The following is a 21,692-nucleotide window of genomic DNA, read 5'->3' as shown; positions in this document are numbered from 1 at the left end:
CAAGGACGGTGCTGTCAGCCACCCTCACCTGTGACAGCATCGGTGGAGACAGGACCCAATCGTTTCCGTCCCCATACCCCATAGAGATTGAACTTGTAGCGTCGGGAGGGCACCAGGTCGGGCACGGTCACCATGCGGGACTCGCCATCCACAGGTACCACCTGGGGCTGCCCTTGGGCGTCCTTGTACTGCACCGTGAAGGAGTCAAAGGTGCCCTCGGGAATGGTCCATTGGAGCTGGACGGAGCTTGGGGTGACGTGGGAGACCATGAGGTCACCCAGCTGGGGTCGGGTTGATGCTTCCATCGGTGATGGAGCCGGGGCTGCAATAGAAGTGACTCAAGTCAGGACGTGACGGGGACAGGGAGCCACCCACCCACCCTGCCATCCCGCTATCCATCCATCTGCTCATCTGATGTTCCACCTATCAACCAGGTCACCCAACCATCCAGAGAGAAATCCATCCATTCACCTATCCATCCATCCATCCTTCCATCCATCCATCCATCCATCCATCCATCCATCCATCCATCACACCCCAACTCAGCACACACCCTCTCCAACCCATCAGTAAGACCAGGACCCAGAATGGTCCAAGTTGATGCCCTTGGCCACTCTCACCCGTAATGGCATCAGTGGAGATGGGACCTAGACGCTTCCGTCCCCACACCCCGTAAACATTGAACTTGTAGCGTCGGGAGGGCACCAGGTCGGACACGGTCACTGTGCGGGACTCTCCATCCACAGGCACCACCTGGGGTTGCCCTTGAGCATCCTTGTACTGCACCGTGAAGGAGTCAAAGGTGCCCTCAGGAATGGTCCATTCAAGTTGGATGGAGTTGGGGGTGACATGGGAGGCTGTGAGGTCGCCCAGGCGGGGCCGGGATGGAGGTTTCTCCTCTGGTGGAGCTGGGGCTGAAACGGAGAAGACAACACAGTGCAGAATGGGATAGAAATTCCATTATCTGCTCATGCCAGGATCCATCCAAACATTAATCATGTCGTTTTTTTTTCCTTCCTTCCTTCCTTCCTTCCTTCCTTCCTTCCTTCCTTCCTTCCTTCCTTCCTTCCTTCCTTCCTTCCTTCCTTCCTTCCTTCCTTCCTTCCTTCCTTCCTTCCTTCCTTCCTTCCTTCCTTCCTTCCTTCCCCAAGGGGTGGAATCCATCCTTCCCTCCATCCCTCCATCCCTCCATCCCTCCATCCCTCCATCCTTCCATCCCTTCCTCCCTCCCTCCCTCCCTCCCTCCCTCCATCCATCCATCCCTCCTAACAATCCCATCATCCATCCTTCCATCCATCCCCCCAACCCAGCCCTTCATCCACCCTCCAGCCAGTGCCCAAGGCCCATTCCTCTTTCCCAGAAGGCCCAAGGAGTCCAGGACGGACCTCTAAGGGTTCCCGCCCAACCATAAACCGGTGCATGGAGAGGACAGGGAATGCGCCCTCGGCCGCACTTACCCGTGATGGCCTCGGTGGAAATAAAACCAACACGTTTCTGCTGCCAGATCCCAAAGAGGTTGAACTTGTAGCGTCGAGAGGGCACCAAGTTGGACACGGTCACCGTGCGGGACCTGCCGTCCACGCGCAGCACCTGGGGCTGGCCCTGCGTATCTCTGTACTGCACCGTGAAGAAGTCAAAGGTGCCTTCGAGGACGGTCCAGTTGAGCTGGATGGAGGTTGAGTTGACATGGAATGCTGTGAGGTCACCCAGACGGGGCCGGGAGGGCGGTTCCTCTTCCTCTTTCTCCTCCGGTGGTGCTGGGGCTGCAATGGAGAGGGGACTGTGCAGGATAGGCTAGGGACAACCCCATCAATCCATCAATCAACCAACACACACAACTCACATCCAACCACCTACCACACTCATCTATCCTGCTACCACCCAACACCAAATCCAGCCCCTGAGGGGACGGAGATGATGTCCACAGCCCCCCTCACCTGTGACAGCGTCAGTCGAGATGCGGCTGACACGGTTCTGCCCCCAAACCCCGAACAAGCTGAAGTTGTAGTGGTGGGAGGGCACCAGGTCGGACACGGTCACTGTGCGGGACTCGCCGTCCAGGGGCACCACCTGAGGCTGCCCTTGCTCATCCTCATATTGCACCGTGAAGGAGTCAAAGCTGCCCTCGGGGACCGTCCAGTTGAGCTGAATAGACCCAGTGGTGACGTGGACAACTGTGAGGTTGTCCAGACGGGGGTCTAAGGCCAGGTAGCCCCTCACGGGAACTGGAAATGCAACAGAGGGGGCTGGTTGGTTGGCAGACCGAGGGAACAAGCGTCCACACATCCATCCTTTCTTCCTTCCTTCCTTTCGACCATCCATCCATCCATCCATCCATCCATCCATCCATCCATCCATCCTTTCTTCCTTCCTTCCTTTCGACCATCCACCCATCCATCCATCCATCCATTCGTCCATCCATCCATCCGTTCATCCATCTATCCATCCATCCATTTGTCCATGCCAGCCTTCCTTCCATCCCATCACCTACCTTTCCAAGCACGTCCATCCATTCATCAAGCCAGAGATCTACGAATCCAGGCATCCGCCCATCCATAACAACATTTATGCATTCAATTGTCCACACAACCATCCATGCTTGTGTCCAGCTGCTGCCCATTCAACCATCTATCCAACCATCTATCCCCAAATCCATCCAGCCAGTGGATCAACCAGCCATCCTGCCCTCCAGCTTTTGATCCAGGTGTCTTCCCACCTCCCACCAAGCCATCCAACATGGGGCACTAACCCAAGCTTTGATACTGCCATCCACCCATCTAGTCCTCCCTCCAGCCTTGCAGGCACCCATGACCATGACCAGTAGAGAGGTCAAGAGATGTTCCTGCTTCCCACACGGTACAAGGCGGCATGGATGGACACTGCCTGGGTCCTGACCACAAAACAGAGGCCCAGAGGGGACAGGGATGATGCCCACAGTCGCTCTCACCTGTGACAACATTAGTGGAGACGGGGCCCAGGCGTTTCTGCCTCCACACCCCATAGAGGTTGAACTTGTAGTAGTGGGAGGGCACCAGACCAGACACGGTCACTGTGTTGGACTCGCCGTCCACAGGCACCACCTGAGGTTCATCCTGTGCGTCCCTATACTGAACCACGAAGGAGTCAAAGGTGCCCTCAGGGACGGTCCATTCTAGCTGGACAGAGTCCGAGGTGACATCGGAGACCGTGAGCTCGCCCAGTTGGGATGGGGATGGAGGTTCCTCCTCTGGTGAGGCCGGGGCTGCAATGGAGAGGACACAACACAAGTCACTATGGAGGACAGACATCCAGCCATTGGCACATCCATCAATGCATCTCTGCACATTCACTCATCTGTATTTTCCCACCGGATTTTCCATCTTCTATGCCCACGAATCCATCTGCACATTAATCCACATGTCTATTTGTCCAGTCCTTCATCCCACCCTTCCTCCATCCAACCAAACATCTTTCCTACCACCATTTTGGCCAACCAGCCACCTGAAGCTGCATTATTCAGAGCAAACTGAAGGAGACCGGGATGGACACTGTCCAGGGTTGTCCAACTTCAAATCCAGAGCACAGAGGGGACAGAGATAGATGGTGTAGCACATTTTACCTGTGATGGCCTCAGTGGAGATAAGACCAACATATTTCTGCTGCCACGTCCCGTACACGTTGAACTTGTAGAGGTGGGAGGGCACCAGGTCGGGCACGGTCACCGTGCGGGACTCTCTATCCACAGGCAGCTCGTGGGGTTGCCCTTGTTCATCCTCATACTGCACCATGAAGGAGTCAAAGGTGCCCTTGGGGACAGTCCAGTTAAGTTGGATGGAGTTGGGGTGATGTGAGAGGCTGTGAGGTCACCCAAGTGGGGCCGGGATGGAGGTTCCTCCTCCTCTTGTGGGGCTGGGGCTGCAAAGGAGAGGAGACAGTGCAGGGCACATTGGGGATGGACATCCATCCAGCCATATTGCATCTCTCCATCTATCTATCCATCCATCCCTCCATCAATTCAATCAACCATCCGCAACACCTTCCTCTTGGCCAAACTCCTGCCACGATGCAAACCCAGTGACCAGACAGGACCAAGTGGGTACCCGCACATTCTGCTCACCCGTGATGGCATCAGTGGAGAGGGGGCCCAGACGTTTCCTCTTCCACATCCCATAGAGGTTGAACTTGTAGCGTCGGGAGGGCGCTAGGTTGGGCACGGTCACCGTGCGGGACTCGCCGTCCACAGGCACCACCTGAGGCTGCCCTTGGGCATCCTTGTACTGCACTGTGAAGGAGTCAAAGGTGCCCTCGGGGACAGTCCACTGGAGCTGGATGGAAGTTGGAGTGATGTCCGAGGCCATGAGTTCGCCTAGGCGGGGCCGTGACAGAGGTTCGTCTGGTGGGGCTGGAATGGAAAGAGGACAGTGCAGGAAACACTGGGGACAGACACCCATCCACCCATATTGCGTTTCTCCATCAATCCAGGCATTCATCCATCAAAGTTATCCACCATCAGGACAACCAGGCTCATATCCACCCATCCACCCATCCATCCACCCATCCAAAAGTTCTCCGTCCCTTCATCCAGCCTCAATCATTGCCCAAGACCTTCTCCCTGGCCAACCTACTGCCCTGTGGCAAAGCCAGTGCCCAGAACACACAGGAATGATACCCACAGCTAATCTGACCTGTGACAGCATCAGTGGAGATGGGACCCAAGCGTTTCCGTCCCCACAACCCGTACAGGTTGAACTTGTAGCGTCGGGAGGGCATCAGGTTAGGCACCGTCACTGTGCGGGACTCGCCATCTACAGGCACCACCTGGGGCTGCCCTTGAGCGTCCTTGTACTGCACCGTGAAAGAGTCAAAGGTGCCCTCGGGAACGGTCCAGTCAAGTTGGATGGAGTTGGGGGTGACGTGGGAAGCTGTGAGGTCACCCAGTTGGGGTGGGGATGGTGGTTCCTCCTCCTCCTCCTCTGATGTGGCTGAGGCTGCAATGGAGAGGGGACAGTGCAGGACACTTTGGGGACAGAGGGGTACGCACCCATATAAGCATCCCTCCATCAAAGGAGATGGCCCCACCATTCACCCTCCCATTCCTCCTGTTTCTCCACCCATCCATCCCTCATCCATTCTTCTCTCCATCCCTGCATGAACCCATCCCTCTGATCCACACAGTTCAGTACTCAAGACTGTGTGGATCAGAGACTCAAGACTGTACTCAAGACTGTGTGGTCAAACAGACCAAGATGGGTCATGACCACATTCCTCTCCTACTCCTAACCAAATTCCAATGGGGACAGGGAAAACATCAGCAGCCACCCTCACCTGTGACAGCATCAGTGGAGATGGGGCCCAAGCGTTTCCGTCCCCACAACCCGTACAGGTTGAACTTGTAGCGTCGGGAGGGCATCAGGTTAGGCACCGTCACTGTGCGGGACTCGCCATCTACAGGCACCACCTGGGGTTGCCCTTGAGCGTCCTTGTACTGCACCGTGAAAGAGTCAAAGGTGCCCTCGGGAACGGTCCAGTCAAGTTGGATGGAGTTGGGGGTGACGTGGGAAGCTGTGAGGTCACCCAGTTGGGGTGGGGATGGTGGTTCCTCCTCCTCCTCCTCTGATGTGGCTGAGGCTGCAATGGAGAGGGGACAGTGCAGGACACTTTGGGGACAGAGGGGTACGCACCCATATAAGCATCCCTCCATCAAAGGAGATGGCCCCACCATTCACCCTCCCATTCCTCCTGTTTCTCCACCCATCCATCCCTCATCCATTCTTCTCTCCATCCCTGCATGAACCCATCCCTCTGATCCACACAGTTCAGTACTCAAGACTGTGTGGATCAGAGACTCAAGACTGTACTCAAGACTGTGTGGTCAAACAGACCAAGATGGGTCATGACCACATTCCTCTCCTACTCCTAACCAAATTCCAATGGGGACAGGGAAAACATCAGCAGCCACCCTCACCTGTGACAGCATCAGTGGAGATGGGGCCCAAGCGTTTCCGTCCCCATAACCCATACAGGTTGAACTTGTAGCGTCGGGAGGGCACCAGGTTGGGCACAGTCACCGTGCGGGATTCGCCATCCACGGGCACCAGCTGAGGCTGCCCTTGGGCGTCCTTGTACTGCACCGTGAAGGAGTCAAAGGTGCCCTCGGGAACAGTCCAGTCAAGTTGGATGGAGTTGGGGGTGATGTGGGAAGCCGTGAGCTCACCCAGGTGGGGCGGGGATGGAGGTTCTTCCTCTGATGGAACTGGGGCTGCAATGGAGAGGGGACAGTACAGGGTGCACTGGGGACTGGGGACACCCATCTTCACATCCCTCCCTCCACCCATCCCTTCATCCATCCCTAACCCAGAACCCAAGACCTTCCCCTTTACCAAACCCCGTCCCTGCTGCAAACCCACGGGAGTAGCTCAGGCCCAGGGCTCAGAAGAGACAGGGATGGCACTTTCAGCCACCCTCACCTGTGATGGCATCAGTGGAGATGGGACCCAATCGTTTCCGTCCCCACACCCCATAGAGATTGAACTTGTAGCGTCGGGAGGGCACCAGGTCGGGCACGGTCACTGCGCGGGACTCGCCATCCACGGGTACCACCTGGGGCTGCCCTTGGGCGTCCTTGTACTGCACCGTGAAGGAGTCAAAGGTGCCCTCAGGGACGGTCCATTGGAGCTGGACGGAGCTTGGTGTGATGTCAGAGGCTGTAAGGTCACCGAGTTGGGGCTGAGACGGAGGTTCCTCCTCCTCCTCTGGTGGGGCTGGGGCTGCAATGGAGAGGGGACAATGCAGGGCATGCTTGGGACAGATGCCCATCCATTCATATTGCATCTCTCCATCAATCCATCCATTTACCCATCCAAGTCATCTATTATTATATCCATTAACCACGACATCCCACTGGGCCCACATCCATCTACCCATCCATCTATCCTTCCATGCATCCATGCATCCGTCCTAACTCATCACCCAAGACCTTCTCCCTGGCCAAACTCCTGCCCTGATGTAAACTCAGCTCCCAGGAGGGACTGAGTTGGTGCCAACAGCCGCCCTCACCTGTGATGGCATCAGTAGAGATGGGGCCCAGACGCTTCCGCCCCCACATCCCATAGAGATTGAACTTGTAGCGTCGGGAGGGCACCAGGTCGGGCACGGTCACCGTGCGGGACTCGCCATCCACGGGCACCACCTGGGGCTGCCCTTGGGCATCCTTGTACTGCACCGTGAAGGAATCAAAGGTGCCCTCGGGGACAGTCCAGTCAAGTTGGATGGAGTTGGGGGTGACGTGGGAGGCTGTGAGGTCGCCCAGTTGGGGTTGGGATGGAGGTTCCTCCTCCTCCTCCTCCTCCTCTTCCTCCTCCTCCTCTTCCTCCTCTTGTGGGGCTGGGGCTGTAAAGGAGAGGGGACAGTGCAGGACATGTTAGGGACAGAGAGCCACACACCCATCATACTTATCTCCAAGCATTCATCTATTTATCAATCCAACTCATCCATCATTAGGACATCTAATCAGGTCCACATGCATGCATGCATCTGTCCTTCCCTCCATCCATCCATCCCTTATCCATCCATCCATCCATCCCTTATCCATTCATTCATCCATCCATCCCTTATCCATCTTCGGTCATCACCCAAGACGTTCTGCTTGGCCAAGGTACTGCCCTGATGCAAACTCAGTGACCAGAAGGGACCGAGGTGGTGTCCCCATGTGTCCTCACCTGTGACAGCATCAGTAGAGATGGGGCCCAAGCGTTTCTGTCCCCACAACCCATACAGGTTGAACTTGTAGCGTCGGGAGGGCATCAGGTCGGACACGGTCACAGTGCGGGACTCGCCATCCACAGGCACCACCTGGGGCTGCCCTTGGGCATCCTTGTACTGCACCGTGAAGGAGTCAAAGGTGCCCTCGGGGACAGTCCAGTCAAGCTGGATGGAGTTGGGGGTGACGTGGGAGGCTGTGAGGTCGCCTAGTTGGGGTTGGGATGGAGGTTCCTCCTCCTCCTCCTCCTCCTCTTCCTCCTCTTGTGGGGCTGGAGCTGTAATGGAGAGGGGACAGTACAGGACACATTAGGGACAGAGAGCCACTCACTCATCTTACTTATCTCCAATCATTCATCTATTTATGAATCCAAGTCATCCATCATTAGGACGTCTAACCAGGTCCACATGCATGCATGCATCCGTCCTTCCCTCCCTCCATCCATCCATCCATCCCTATCCATCTTCAGTCATCACCCAAGACGTTCTCCTTGGCCAAGCTCCTGCTCTGATGCAAACTCAGTGACCAGAAGGGACTGAGATGGTGTCTCCATGTGTCCTCACCTGTGACAGCATCAGTAGAGACGGGACCCAAGCGTTTCCTCTTCCACATCCCGTACAGGTTGAACTTGTAGCGTCGGGAGGGCATCAGATCGGACACGGTCACTGTGCGGGACTCGCCATCCACAGACACCACCTGGGGTTGCCCTTGGGCATCCTTGTACTGCACCGTGAAGGAGTCAAAGGTGCCCTCGGGGACAGTCCAGTCAAGCTGGATGGAGTTGGGGGTGATGTGGGAGGTCGTGAGGTCGCCCAGTTGGGGTCGGGATGGCGGTTCCACCTCCTCACGCGGTGCTGGGGCTGTCATGGACAAGTCACAGTGCAGAAGGATCATCTGTGCCCAACATCCATCCCCCCCTTACTCCTCCTCTTTGTCCATCCACCCACCCTCCATCCCTACATCCATCCACTCATCCTTCTCTCCATCCTTGCATTCATCCACCCCCCCATCTCACCCAATTCAGCACCCAGGACATGTTCCCATTTCCAAGATGACCCAAACGGACCAGGATGGGTCATGGCCACACTCATCTCCTATTCCATATCAACTGTTCAGTAGTGACGGGGTCAATGTTTGCAGCCACCCTCACCTGTGACAGTGTCAGTGGAGATGGGACCCAGGCGTTTCCTCTTCCACATCCCATACAGGTTGAACTTGTAGCGTCGGGAGGGCATCAGGTTGGGTACGGTCACCGTGCGGGACTCACCATCCACAGGCATCACCTGGGGCTGCCCTTGGGCATCCTTGTACTGCACCGTGAAGGAGTCAAAGGTGCCCTCGGGGACCGTCCATTCAAGTTGGATGGAGTTGGGGGTGATGTGGGAGGCTGTGAGGATGCCCAGTTGGGGAGGGGATGGAGTTTCCTCCTCCTCCTCCTCCTCCTCTGGTGGGGCTGGGGCTGCAATGGAGAGGGCACAGTGCAGAAGAATCATCTGCCTCCACATCCATCCTCCCATTCCTTTGCCTGCTTATCCACCCTTCCGATCATCATCCATCCATCCATCCATCCATCCATCCATCCATCCATCCATCCCTTAGTCAGCTCATCCTGTTCTCCACCCTCACATGCACCCATCCTCCATCTCGCCCAGTTCAGCACCCAAGACCGGCTTCCACTTCCCAGTTGACCAAAATGGACCAGGATGGGTCATGGCCACATTCCTCTCCTACTCCAAACCAACTGTCGGGGGGAGCAGGATCAACACTAGCAGCCACCCTCACCTGTGACGGCCTCAGTGGAGATGGGGCCCAAGCGTTTCCGACCCCACACCCCGTACAGGTTGAACTTGTAGCGTCGGGAGGGCACCAGGTCGGGCACAGTCACTGCGCGGGACTCGCCATCCATGGGTATCACCTGAGGCTGCCCTTGGGCATCCTTGTACTGCACCGTGAAGGAGTCAAAGGTGCCCTCGGGGACCGTCCAATCAAGCTGGATGGAGTTGGGAGTGACGTGGGAGGCTGTGAGATCTCCCAGTTGGGGTTGGGATGGAGGTTCTTCTTCTTCCTCCTCCTCTTCCTCCTCCTCTGGTGGGGCTGGGACTGCAGTGGAGAAGGCACAGTGCAGAAGAATCATCTGCCTCCACATCCATCCTCCCATTCCTTTGCCTGCTTATCCACCCTTCCAATCATCATCCATCCATGCATCCATCCCTCCATCCCTTAATCAGTCAACTCATCCTGTTCTCCACCCTCACATGCACCCATCCTCCATCTTGCCCAATTCAGCACCCAAGATTTGCTCCCACTTCTGAGCTGACCCAAACGGACCAGGATGGGTCATGGCCACACTCCTCTCCCACTCCAAAACAACTGTCGAAGGGTGGCAGGATCAACCCTAGCAGCGACTCTCACCTGTGATGGCATCAGTGGAGATGGGACCCAAGCGTTTCCTCTTCCACATCCCGTACAGGTTGAACTTGTAGCGTCGAGAGGGCACAAGGTCGGGCACGGTCACGGTGCGAGACTGGCCATTCACGGGAACCACCTGGGGTTGCCCTTGGGCATCCTTGTACTGCACCGTGAAGGAGTCAAAGGTGCCCTCGGGGACGGTCCAGTCAAGTTGGATGGAGTTGGGGGTGACGTGGGAGGCCGTGAGCTCGCCCAGTTGGGGCTGGGAGGGTGGTTCCACCACCTCACGTGGTGCTGCGGCTGTCACGGACAAGTCACAGCGCAGAAGGATCAACTGTGCCCAACATCCATCCTCCCCTTACTCCTCCTCTTTGTCCGTCCACTCACCTTTGACTCATCCATCCATCCATCCATCCATCCATCCATCCATCCATCCATCGCTGCATCAATTCACTCGTCCTTTTCTCCATCCTTGCATTCCTCCATCCCTCCATCCCACCCAGTTCAGCACCCAAGACTTGGTCCCATTTCCCAGATGACCCAAACGGATCAGGGTGGATCATGGCCACACTCGTCTCCTATTCTAAACCAACTCTTCAGTGGTGACAGGGTCAATGGTGGCAGCCACCCTCACCTGTGATGGCATCAGTAGAGATAGGACCCAGGCGTTTCCTCTTCCACATCCCGTACAGGTTGAACTTGTAGCGTCGAGAGGGCACAAGGTCGGGCACGGTCACGGTGCGAGACTGACCATTCACGGGAACCACCTGGGGTTGCCCTTGGGCATCCTTGTACTGCACCATGAAGGAGTCAAAGGTGCCCTCGGGAACGGTCCAGTCAAGTTGGATGGAGTTGGAGGTGACATGGGAGGCTGTGAGGTCGCCCAGTTGGGGTGGGGATGGTGGTTCCTCCTCCTCCTCTTCCTCCTCCTCTGGTGGGGCTGGGGCTGCTATAGAGAGGGGACAATGCAGGGAACATTGAGGACAGAGAGCCACCCACCCATACAGCATCTCTCCATCAATGGAGATGGCCCCACCATTCACCCTCCCATTCCTCCTGTTTCTCCATCCACACATCCATCCCTCATCCATTCTTCTCTTCATCCCTCCAATCCACACAGTTCAGTACTCAAGATATCTTCCCATTTCCCAGATGACCCAAACAGACCAAGATGGGTCATGACCACATTCCTCTGCTACTCCTAACCAAATTGCAATGGGGACAGGGGTAATGTCAGCAGCCACCCTCACCTGTGACAGCATCAGTAGAGATGGGGCCCAAGCGTTTCCGTCCCCACAACCCGTACAGGTTGAACTTGTAGCGTCGGGAGGGCACCAGGTCGGACACGGTCACTGTGTGGGACTCGCCGTCCACAGGCACCACCTGGGGCTGCCCTTGGGCATCCTTGTACTGCACCGTGAAGGAGTCAAAGGTGCCCTCGGGGACAGTCCAGTCAAGTTGGATGGAGTTTGGGGTGACATGGGAGGCCGTGAGGTCACCCAGTTGGGGTGGGGATGGTGGTTCCTCCTCCTCCTCCTCTTCCTCCTCTGGTGGGGCTGGGGCTGCAATGGAGAGGGGACAGTGCAGGGAACATTGAGGATAGAGAGCCACCCACCCATACAGCATCTCTCCATCAATGGAGATGGCCCCACCATTCACCCTCCCATTCCTCCTGTTTCTCCATCTATCCATCCATCCCTCATCCATCCTTCTCTCCATCCCTGCATGAACCTGTCCATCCACTCCACATAGTTCAGTACTCAAGATATCTTCCCATTTCCCAGATGACCCAAAGGACCAAGATGGGTCATGACCACATTCCTCTCCTACTCCTAATCAAATTCCAATGGGGACAGGGAAAACGTCAGCAGTCACCCTCACCTGTGACGGCATCAGTAGAGATGGGGCCCAGGCGTTTCCGTCCCCACAACCCGTACAGGTTGAACTTGTAGCGTCGGGAGGGCACCAGGTTGGGCACAGTCACTGTGCGGGACTCGCCATCCACAGGTACCACCTGGGGTTGCCCTTGGGCATCCTTGTACTGCACCGTGAAGGAGTCAAAGGTGCCCTCGGGAACGGTCCAGTCAAGTTGGATGGAATTGGAGGTGATGTGGGAGACCGTGAGGTCGCCCATTTGGGGCCGGGATGGAGGTTCCTCCTTAGGTGGTTCTGGGGAAGCTACAGAGAGGACCCAGTGGCGATAAAAACCCACCAATATATCCATCATCCTCCATCTATCGATCTGCCCATCTAGCCACCCCCCGTCCACATCTTTCATTCATCCATCCACCGATCCATTCATCCATCCATCCATCCATTCATCCATCCATCCATCCAATCTGTCTACATATTGGTTCATCCATCTCCCCTCCACTCTGATGTGCTCCCAGCCATCCAGCTATTCCCACTTCAGCATCCAAGACCTGCACCCATCCTCCAGACTCTCCAAGTGAATCCTCAGGGTTCCTGTCCAACCTTCTGACCACTCTTGACACAGGGCTCAAAGGGAACAAAGATGATGCCAACAGCTGCACTCACCCGTGATGGCATCAGTGGAGATGGGGCCTAGACGCTTCCGTCCCCACACCCCGTACAGGTTGAACTTGTAGTGATGGGATGGCTCCAGGTGGGACACGGTCATCGTGCGGGACCCACTGTCAACAACAAGCACTTGGGACTGCCCTTGAGTGTCCTTGTACTGAACCATGAAGGAGTCAAAGGTGCCCTCAGGCACAGTCCAGTCAAGCTGGATGGAGGTTGGGGTGACGTGAGAGACCATGAGTTCATCCAGGAGGGGCTGGGATGGCGGCTTCTCCTTCTCCATGGCCGGGACTGCCAAGGGAAGGTCATAGTGCAGAGGACAGTGTTGATAGAGATCCCTCTTTCCATCACTTACTCACCCAACCCTCCATCCATGTGACCACACATTCAGACAACTCCCCCTTCAGCTTCGTTTTCCCAGAATATCCATCCATTTGCCACTCCATCCATTGCTCCATCGTGCCCATCCTTCATCTTTAAGGAGACTTTTTTCCATCCCTCCATCCAGGGATCCACAAATCCACAAATCCCATCACCCATTTCCACTCATTTAGCCATCCTGGTCTTCCCTGCTTCCATATATCCACCCACCCAACCATCTTTTCCAAAATCCATTCTTTCATCCAAAAATCCACCCAACCGTTCAACGAACAAGCAACTCATCCACCCATCCACCCGGATATCCACCTATTTTTCCATCAATAGTCCAAGAGGATGACATCACAACCATCCAGCCAACTACCCAATCTTCATTCCCTACTGTCCCATTTGTCTTTCCAGCCATGCTCCCATGCTCGTCCTCACTGGACATCCAAGACCTGATCCCATTTCCCCAAAGGTCCAAATAGACTCCAAAATCAGAGTTAAGAGGTGACAGGGATGATGCCCTTGGCTACTCTCACCTGTGACAGCGTCAGTAGAGATGGGACCCAGACGCTTCCGTCCCCACATCCCGTAAAGGTTGAACTTGTAGCGTCGGGAGGGCACCAGGTCGGGCACAGTCACCGTGCGGGACTCGCCATCCACAGGTATCACCTGGGGCTGCCCTTGAGCATCCTTGTACTGCACCGTGAAGGAGTCAAAGGTGCCCTCGGGGACGGTCCAGCCAAGTTGGATGGAGTTGGGGGTGATGTGGGAGGCCGTGAGGTCGCCCAGCTGGGGCGGGGATGGTGGTTCCTCCTCCTCCTCCTCCTCCTCTGGTGGGGCTGGGGCTGCAATGGAGAGGGGACAGTGCAGGGAACATTGGGGACAGAGAGACATCCATCCACATTGCATTTCTCCATCAATTCATCCATTTATCTAAGCCATCCGTCACCAACACATCCAACCAGGCCCCCATCCATCCATCCATCTCCACTCATCACCCAAGATCTTCTCCCTGGCCAAACTACTGCCCTGATGCAAACTCAGCTCCCAGGAGGGACCGAGTCAGTGCCAACAGCCACCCTCACCTGTGACAGCATCAGTAGAGATGGGACCCAGACGCTTCCGCCCCCACACCCCATAGAGATTGAATTTGTAGTGTCGGGAGGGCACCAGGTCGGGCACGGTCACCGTGCGGGACTCGCCATCCACAGGCACCACCTGGGGCTGCCCTTGGGCATCCTTGTACTGCATCGTGAAGGAGTCAAAGGTGCCCTTGGGGACCGTCCATTCGAGTTGGATGGATGTTGGAGTGACATGGGAGGCTGTGAGGTCACCCAGTTCAGGCCTTGACGAAGGTTCCTCCCGTGGTGGTGATGGGGCTGCAACAGACAGAGCAGATTCCTTTGGGTATGGACATCCATCTACCCATCCATCCATTTGTCCAACTAGGCAGTCTTCCTTCTACCCATTAACCCATCTTTCCAGGCAAATCTTCTGTCCATCCAGCACAGACATGGGAATCCAGCTTCCAGCCATCCACACACCCCTCTATCCAACCAATAATTCATCCCATCATCCAGACTTTCACCCATCTGTCCAAACATCTTCCCACCCAGATGTCTTTTCAAGCATCTAAACATCTATCCATCCATCCATCCACTTCTCCTTTCACCTCCAATCCTGTCAAGCAACTTTCCTTCCATCCAGCTTCTCATGTTACCCCTCATCCTCCTTCCCTTCAACCTTTCATCAATGGCCAACACCAATTCAATGAACAAGAGTGGTTCCCATCTCCCAGGAAGCCCAAGGGAATGAAGATAAGCCCTGACCCACGTCAAAAAAAGGGACCACTGAGGACTGGGACACTGTTGGCAACTGTCCCCACCTGTGACAGCTTCAGTAGAGATCAGACCGATACGTTTCCGCCCCCACACCCCGTAGAGATTGAACTTGTAGCGACGGGAGGGCACCAGGTTGGGCACGGTCACCGTGCGGGACCCGCCATCGACAGCCATGGCTTGGGGTTGGCCTTGAGCGTCCTTGTACTGCACCGTGAAGGAGTCGAAGGAGCCCTCGAGGACGGTCCAGTCGAGTTGGATGGAGGTCGGGGTGACATGGGAGGCCGTGAGGTCACCCAAGCGGGGACGGGATGGAGGTTCCTCTTCTACTGGTGGTGCTGGGGCTGAAACACAGAGGACACAATGGTGGGCATGTTGGGCCCTGTCCTGACCCACTCCAAAACCATGGATGGGACAGCCACGATAACAAGAGCCACCCTCACCTGTGACAGCATCAGTAGAGATGGGACCTAGACGCTTCCGTCCCCACAGCCCATACAGGTTGAACTTGTAGCGTCGGGAGGGCACCAGGTTGGGCACGGTCACCGTGCGGGACTCGCCGTCCACGGGCACCACCTGAGGCTGCCCTTGGGCATCCTTGTACTGCACCGTGAAGGAGTCAAAGGTGCCCTCGGGAACAGTCCAGTCAAGTTGGATGGAGTTGGGGGTGACGTGGGAGACTGTGAGGTCACCCAGGTCAGGCTGGGATGGAGGTTCCTCTTGTGATGGAGCAGGGGCTGCAACTGAGAGGACACAGTGCATGGCTTAGACCTCTACCCCGCTCTCCAGGCATCACTTCCCTCAAGTATCTTCCCCCTTCTCCAGCCTTTCATACTCCCTCTTCCATCCCTAACAGAGGGAGGACAGGGAAGGGCACCTAAATCCTCTCATCTCTCCATCCACCCACCCACCCACTCACCTACCCACTCATCCATCCACCCACCCATCCATCCATCCATCCATCCATCCATCCATCCATCCATCCATCCACCCACTCACCCACTCACCTACCCACTCATCCATCCATCCATCCATCCATCCATCCATCCACCTCTTCTCCAACGCTTTCTATGATCCCTTTTTCCATGTCCCATGTCTCCATCCATCCACCCACCAAGAGGGTCCCCCACCACACTGGGGACAGCCTGGTACCTGCTTCAGCCACAGTGCTATGGGGCTCAGTCCCCTCTGGCACCTCCATCTCATATTGGTGGCCCTGGTCTGGAGGAGGCTCCCTGTCATCATCTGACCCTACAAGAGGATGGGAAGGTCAAGGTGGGGAGAAGGGGACATCCCGGACAAGACGACGTCCCCTTCCCCATCGCCGTCACCCACCTGTGGTCACCTGGGTGGAGTAGGACTTGGAGGTCTGTCCTTGCACCACGCCATGGACCTCCACGTGATACGTGGCCCCGGGGACCAACCCCGGGATGCGGGCGAACGCCACGTCCCCCGGCACCTGCAGCTCCCCCCCGGCGCCCTCGGGCCCCCCCACGAGCCGGTATCGGATCACCACGGTGTCCACGTGGTCCCGCAACCCATCCAAGGACACCAGGATCTCGCTGGTGACCCCCGGCGTCACGTGGGGCTTCACGTGGGACGGGGAACCCGGGGGCCCTTGGCGGAGGCGGTGGAAGACCCGCTCGCGCAGCTCAGCCGGGCTGCGGCGCAGCAGGTAGGTGACGATGGCCCGGGCCACCGCGGGCACCGTCTGGTTGCCGCGGAGCGGGAAGGCCGTGGCCCGCAGGTAGCTCTCCAAGCGCTGCTGCAAGGTGCCGTTGTAGGGCGCGAGTTTGGCCCCCAGGTCCTGCAGCACCGTCTGCAGCGACGGCAACGCCGGGGACACCGGGGACGCCGGCGGGGCCGGGGGACCCGGAGGGGACACCCTGCGGGCGGGCGGGGGCTGGTCGGGCACTGCGAGAGCAAACGGGGCCAACGTCACCGCGATGGCCCCGGGAGCACCCAGGTCACCGGGGACCTGGGTGGGGGAGACGGACGTGGGGGACGGACATGGGGATGGACGGACCCACTGGGGAGACCTGGAGCTACAGGGGACACAGGGACGCACCGGCAGGGACACACGGAGCCGTGGGGACGGATGGACGTGTGGGGACACATCGGGGACACGTGGAGCCACGGAGACACACGGACAGGCCGGTCCGAAGGGACACACGGAGCCACGTGGACAGACAGACGGAGCCAGGTGACAGACGGAGGTCACAGACACCATCCCCGTCCCCATTCCTGTCCCTGTCCTTGTCCCCATGCCCATCTCTGTGACTTGCCCCTCCCTGTTCTGTGTCCCCTCCTCTGTCCCTTGTCCCCATCCCCATCCCTGTTCCCATGCTCAACCCCATCCCTCTCTCCATCCCAACCCCTGCCTGTCCCTGTCCCCATCCCTGTATCTGACCCTGTCCCCAACCCCCTGTCCCCATCAATGTCCCTAATCAATGTCCCCATCCCTGTCCCCATACCTGTGTCTCTGGCCATCTACATGTTTCTCTCTGTCCCCATCACTGTCCCCAACCTCGTCATCATGTCCTGGACCATCACCATGTCTATCTAACACGTCCCCATCAATGCTCCCATCCCTGTTCCCATCAATGTCCCCACCCCTATGTCCCAGGTCATCTCCAAGTCCCTCCCTGCCTCTCCCTGATTGTCCCCCTCAATGTCCCCCTCGATGTCCCCCTTGCCATTCCTGTGTTCCTGGACATCTCCATGTCTCTCTAACCTGTCCCCATCAACGTCCCCAACAATATCCCCATGAATGTCCCCGTCCCCATTGTCCATTCCATCCCCATCCCCACCACCGTCCCCATCACTGTCCCCGTTCCCCCCGTGTCCCCAGGGTGCCACGTACGGGTGCGGAGGCGCAGGGTGCTGGGCGCCCCGGGGTGCTGCTCCCGTCGCACCTGCACCGACACCTCGTAGGTGCCACCAGGCACCAGCCCCGTCGCCTCGAAGGTGCCGGCCTCACCGGGCAGGTCATGCATCGTCACGACCTCCGCCTCGTCCTGGGGACAAGGACACAACACTGGGGACACCGCGGGTGACAGACACGACCCCCAGTGTGGCTCTGGGGAGCTCGCGGGGGGCCCTGGCCAAGGGCTTGTCCTGGGGACACATTGGGGACATGTTGGGGTTGTGTTGAGGATGTGTTGGGAACACGTTGGGATTGTATTGAGGATGTGTTGGGAACGTGTTAAGCACGTGTTGGGGACATGCTGAGGACACACTGGGGACGTGCTGAGGCCACCACCTTGGGGACCATCCCTATCCCCATCCCTGAGTTGGGTCATGGCCATGGACTCATCCTGGGTCCATTGGGGACACACTGGGGACGTGTTGAGGATGCGTTGGGGCCACCACCTTGGGGACCATCCCTATCCCCATCCCTGAGTTGGGTCATGGCCATGGACTCATCCTGGGTCCATTGGGGACACATTGGGGACGTGTTGAGGATGCATTGGGGACATTATGGGGCCACCACCTTGGGGACTCATCTCCATCTCCATCCCCAAGCCAGGCCATGGCCAAGGGCTCATCCTGGGTCCCTTGGGGACGTGCTGGGGACGCGATGGGGACTCCACTCACCATGGGGACGATGGCCACCTGGTAGCCGTCCACGGGCTCATGTGGCTGCGACCAGGCCACCTGGAAGGACGTGTGGCCGCGGGCGACAACGCGCAGGGTCACTGAGGGGATCTCTGTGGGGACAGGGCCCTGTCAGGGAGTGCCACCGTGGGGACACCCACGGGTGGCAACACCCATGGGATGGGGACATCCTGGGGACACCACAGGGTGGGGACACTCATGGCGTGGGGACACTGTGGGGTCACCCATTGACAGGAACACCCTGGGGACACCCCAGGGGGAGGGGACACCCTTGGGATGGGGACACCCTGGGAATGGGACACCCTGGGGACACCCTAAGGATGGGGCACCCTTGGGATGGGGACACCCTGGCAATGGGGCACCCATGGGGCAGGGACATCTGGGTTTGGGGACTGGGATAACCCGGAGGGGCACTGGGATGACTGGGAGGGGCACTGCTGGTTGCACTGGAATAACTGGGATAACTGGGGGGTTGCAGTAGGGATTGCACTGGGATAACTGGGGGCATTGCACTGGGAATTGCGCTGGGATAACTGGGGGCATCAGGGACTGGGGACTGGGGTAACCTGGGGTTGCACTGGGATAACTGGGGGGTTGCAGTAGGGATTGCATTGGGATAACTAGGGGCGGTGCACTGGGAATTGCACCGGGATAACTGGGGGCATCAGGGGTTGCACTGGGATAACTGGAGACATTGCACTGGGAATTGCACCGGGATAACTGGGGGCATCAGGGGTTGCACTGGGATAGTCAGGAGTTGCACTGGGATAACTGGGGGTTGCATTGGGATAACTAGGGGCGGTGCACTGGGAATTGCACCGGGATAACTGGGGGCATTGAGGGTTGCACTGGGATAACTGGGAATTGCACCGGGATAACTGGGGGCATCAGGGGTTGCACTGGGATAACTGGAGGCATTGCACTGGGAATTGCACCAGGATAACTGGGGGCATCGAGGGTTGCACTGGGATAGCCAGGAGTTGCACTGGGATAACCTGGGGGGCTTGCAATGGGAATTGCACCGGGATAACTGGGGGCATCGGGGGTTGCACTGGGATAACTGAGGACGTTGCACTGGGAATTGCCCTGGGATAACTGGGGGGGTTGCACCGGGATCCCGCACGTACCCAGGCGGCAGCCGGGCCCCCCGCGGCCCCGGGGACACTCGTGGGCGTCGCACGCGGCCCCGCGGCGCCCGGGGGGGCAGCGGCAGCGGCCGCGCTCGCAGCGGCCCCCGCCCGCGCACGCGCGTGGGCAGAGGGGCTCGGCGCACGTGGGGCCCCCCCAGCCCGGCGCGCACGCGCATGCGCAGCGCCCGGCCTCGAAGGCGCCGTGCCCGCTGCAGAGGCGGCGCGCGTCCGTGCGCCCTGCGGGGGGGAAGGGGGCGGGGCTTGGAGGGGGCACGCCCACAAAGGGGCGGGGCGGGCCCCGCCCCGCCCGCCTTCGTGCCGCCCTCCCCGCGCGCGCGAGGCCCCGCCCACTCCAGCGACAGCCCCGCCCGCCTCCGTGGAGGCCCCGCCTATTGTGGCGCGAGCCCCGCCCATGCTGCTGCAAACACCACCCATGTCCCTGCAAGCACCGCCCACTGTCCCCCCATGACCCTCCATGTCCCTTCATGACCCTCCATGTCCCCATGTCCCCTCACGACCCTCTGTGTCCCCGCCATGTCCCCCCATGTCCCCCATGTCCCCCCATGTCCTCCCCTGACCCTCCATGTCCTTCCATGTCCCCCATGTCCCTCCGTGTCCCCCCATGTCCTCCCATGACCCTCCATGTCCCCTCCCATGTCCCCTCACAACCCCCTATCTACCCCCATGTCCCTCATGTCCACCCATGACCCTCCATGTCCCTCCGTGTCCCTCCATGTCCCCCCATGTCCCCCCCATGTCCCTCCATCTCCTCCCATGACCCTCCATGTCCCCTCATATCCCCATCTCCTCCCATGTCCCTCCATGTCCCTTCATGTCCGCCCATGACCCACCCATGTCCCTCTATGTCCCCCATATCCCCAGTGTCCCCTCCATGTCCCCAACGTCCCCATACCGGTGACCGCCTGGGGCCAGCCCTCTGCCCCGCACTGGCTCCTCAGCGCCCGCACTTGTCCCTCGAGGACACGCAGGCGGCTCAGCAGGTCCTCAAGCGCGGCCGCCCCACATGGGTGGCCCGGTGGCCCCGCGGGTGCCCCAGGGCCGGGGGGGGCCCAAGGTGGCCCCTCGTCCCCTCGCGTCCCCATCAGAGCTGCCAGTGCCAGCAGCAGCCCCAGCCACATGGTGCTGTGGGGACATGGGCGTCAGTGAGACACGGTGGCATCAGCCATGGTCTTGACCCATGATGTCAACCATGGTGTCACTACCCATGGTCTTGATCCATGGTGTCACCAACCCATGGCATCAACCATGATGTCAGCAACCCATCTCCTTGACCCATGGTGTCATCACTTGGGCATCAACCCGTGGTGTCAACCATAATGTCACCAACCCATGGTCTTGACCCATGGCCTCCCCCGTGGTGCCACTATCCATGGCCTTGGTCCATGGCATCACCCTTGGTGTCACCAATCCATGGTGTCACCCATGGTGTCAACCATGGTGTCACCAGCCCATGCTCTTGACCCATGGCATCCCCTTTGCTGTCACCACCTGGGCATCGACTCAAGGTGTCACCACGTGACCCCCAGCACCCACCCATGGGGACAGCCCCCAGACCCCCCAGTAACCCCAGTGCTCCCAGCAAGCACCGATGTACCAGGAACCCCAGGGTCATCACTAACCCCAGTGACATCGGGACCACCAGGAACACCAGCCCACAGCAGTAACACCAGGTGCTCCAGGAGAGCCCAGTGCTCCTGGTGTCCCCAGTGTCCCCATTTGCTCCTGGTGCCCCCAGTGCTCCCAGTGTCCCCAGTTGCTCCCAGCCCTCCCAAGGCTCCCAGTTGCTCCCAGCATCCCAAGTTGCTCCCAGTGCCACCCCGGGGAACTACCTGGGCCGGTCCCGATGTTGCTCCGATCTGGACCTGGAGCTGAACCTGGTTCTAGAGCTGGTCCCGGAGCTGATCCTGATCCCAGTCCTGGTGTGGGGCTTGTCCCAGTCCCGGTTAGGATCCCGATCCCGGTTCTGATCCCAATCCCGGAGCTGATCCCGATCTCGGAGCCGATCCCTGTCTCAGAGCTGATCCCGGTGCC

General features: G+C 58.5%; 1 protein-coding gene across 1 annotated transcript in view; it reads right to left on the bottom strand.

The window, feature by feature from the left end:
• Positions 1–20,780, bottom strand: part of LOC104573135 (tenascin-X) — a 31,575-nt gene extending 10,795 nt beyond the window's left edge. Inside the window, 32 exon segments of the mRNA XM_088529635.1 lie at positions 29–322; positions 621–914; positions 1,458–1,763; positions 1,938–2,225; positions 2,948–3,241; positions 3,599–3,817; positions 3,820–3,894; positions 4,097–4,381; positions 4,653–4,967; positions 5,305–5,607; positions 5,945–6,238; positions 6,447–6,746; positions 7,036–7,329; positions 7,698–7,991; positions 8,302–8,598; positions 8,889–9,182; positions 9,521–9,838; positions 10,151–10,447; positions 10,782–11,096; positions 11,398–11,709; positions 12,029–12,325; positions 12,686–12,979; positions 13,591–13,884; positions 14,140–14,433; positions 14,940–15,236; positions 15,336–15,635; positions 16,045–16,143; positions 16,228–16,806; positions 17,756–17,909; positions 18,490–18,602; positions 19,638–19,877; positions 20,554–20,780. Coding sequence (XP_088385761.1) covers positions 29–322; positions 621–914; positions 1,458–1,763; positions 1,938–2,225; positions 2,948–3,241; positions 3,599–3,817; positions 3,820–3,894; positions 4,097–4,381; positions 4,653–4,967; positions 5,305–5,607; positions 5,945–6,238; positions 6,447–6,746; positions 7,036–7,329; positions 7,698–7,991; positions 8,302–8,598; positions 8,889–9,182; positions 9,521–9,838; positions 10,151–10,447; positions 10,782–11,096; positions 11,398–11,709; positions 12,029–12,325; positions 12,686–12,979; positions 13,591–13,884; positions 14,140–14,433; positions 14,940–15,236; positions 15,336–15,635; positions 16,045–16,143; positions 16,228–16,806; positions 17,756–17,909; positions 18,490–18,602; positions 19,638–19,877; positions 20,554–20,779 — 8,875 coding nt within the window. The 5' untranslated portion in view covers position 20,780.
• Positions 20,781–21,692: the final 912 nt, after the last annotated feature.

Source organism: Tinamus guttatus, unplaced genomic scaffold, assembly GCF_059628265.1.
Source record: "Tinamus guttatus ecotype Peru unplaced genomic scaffold, ASM5962826v1 Tinamus_guttatus_pri_ptg000334l, whole genome shotgun sequence".
Classification (NCBI taxonomy): Eukaryota; Metazoa; Chordata; class Aves; order Tinamiformes; family Tinamidae; genus Tinamus; species Tinamus guttatus.
Note: the sequence above shows the minus strand (reverse complement) of the source record. Positions and strands in the feature narration are given on the sequence as shown.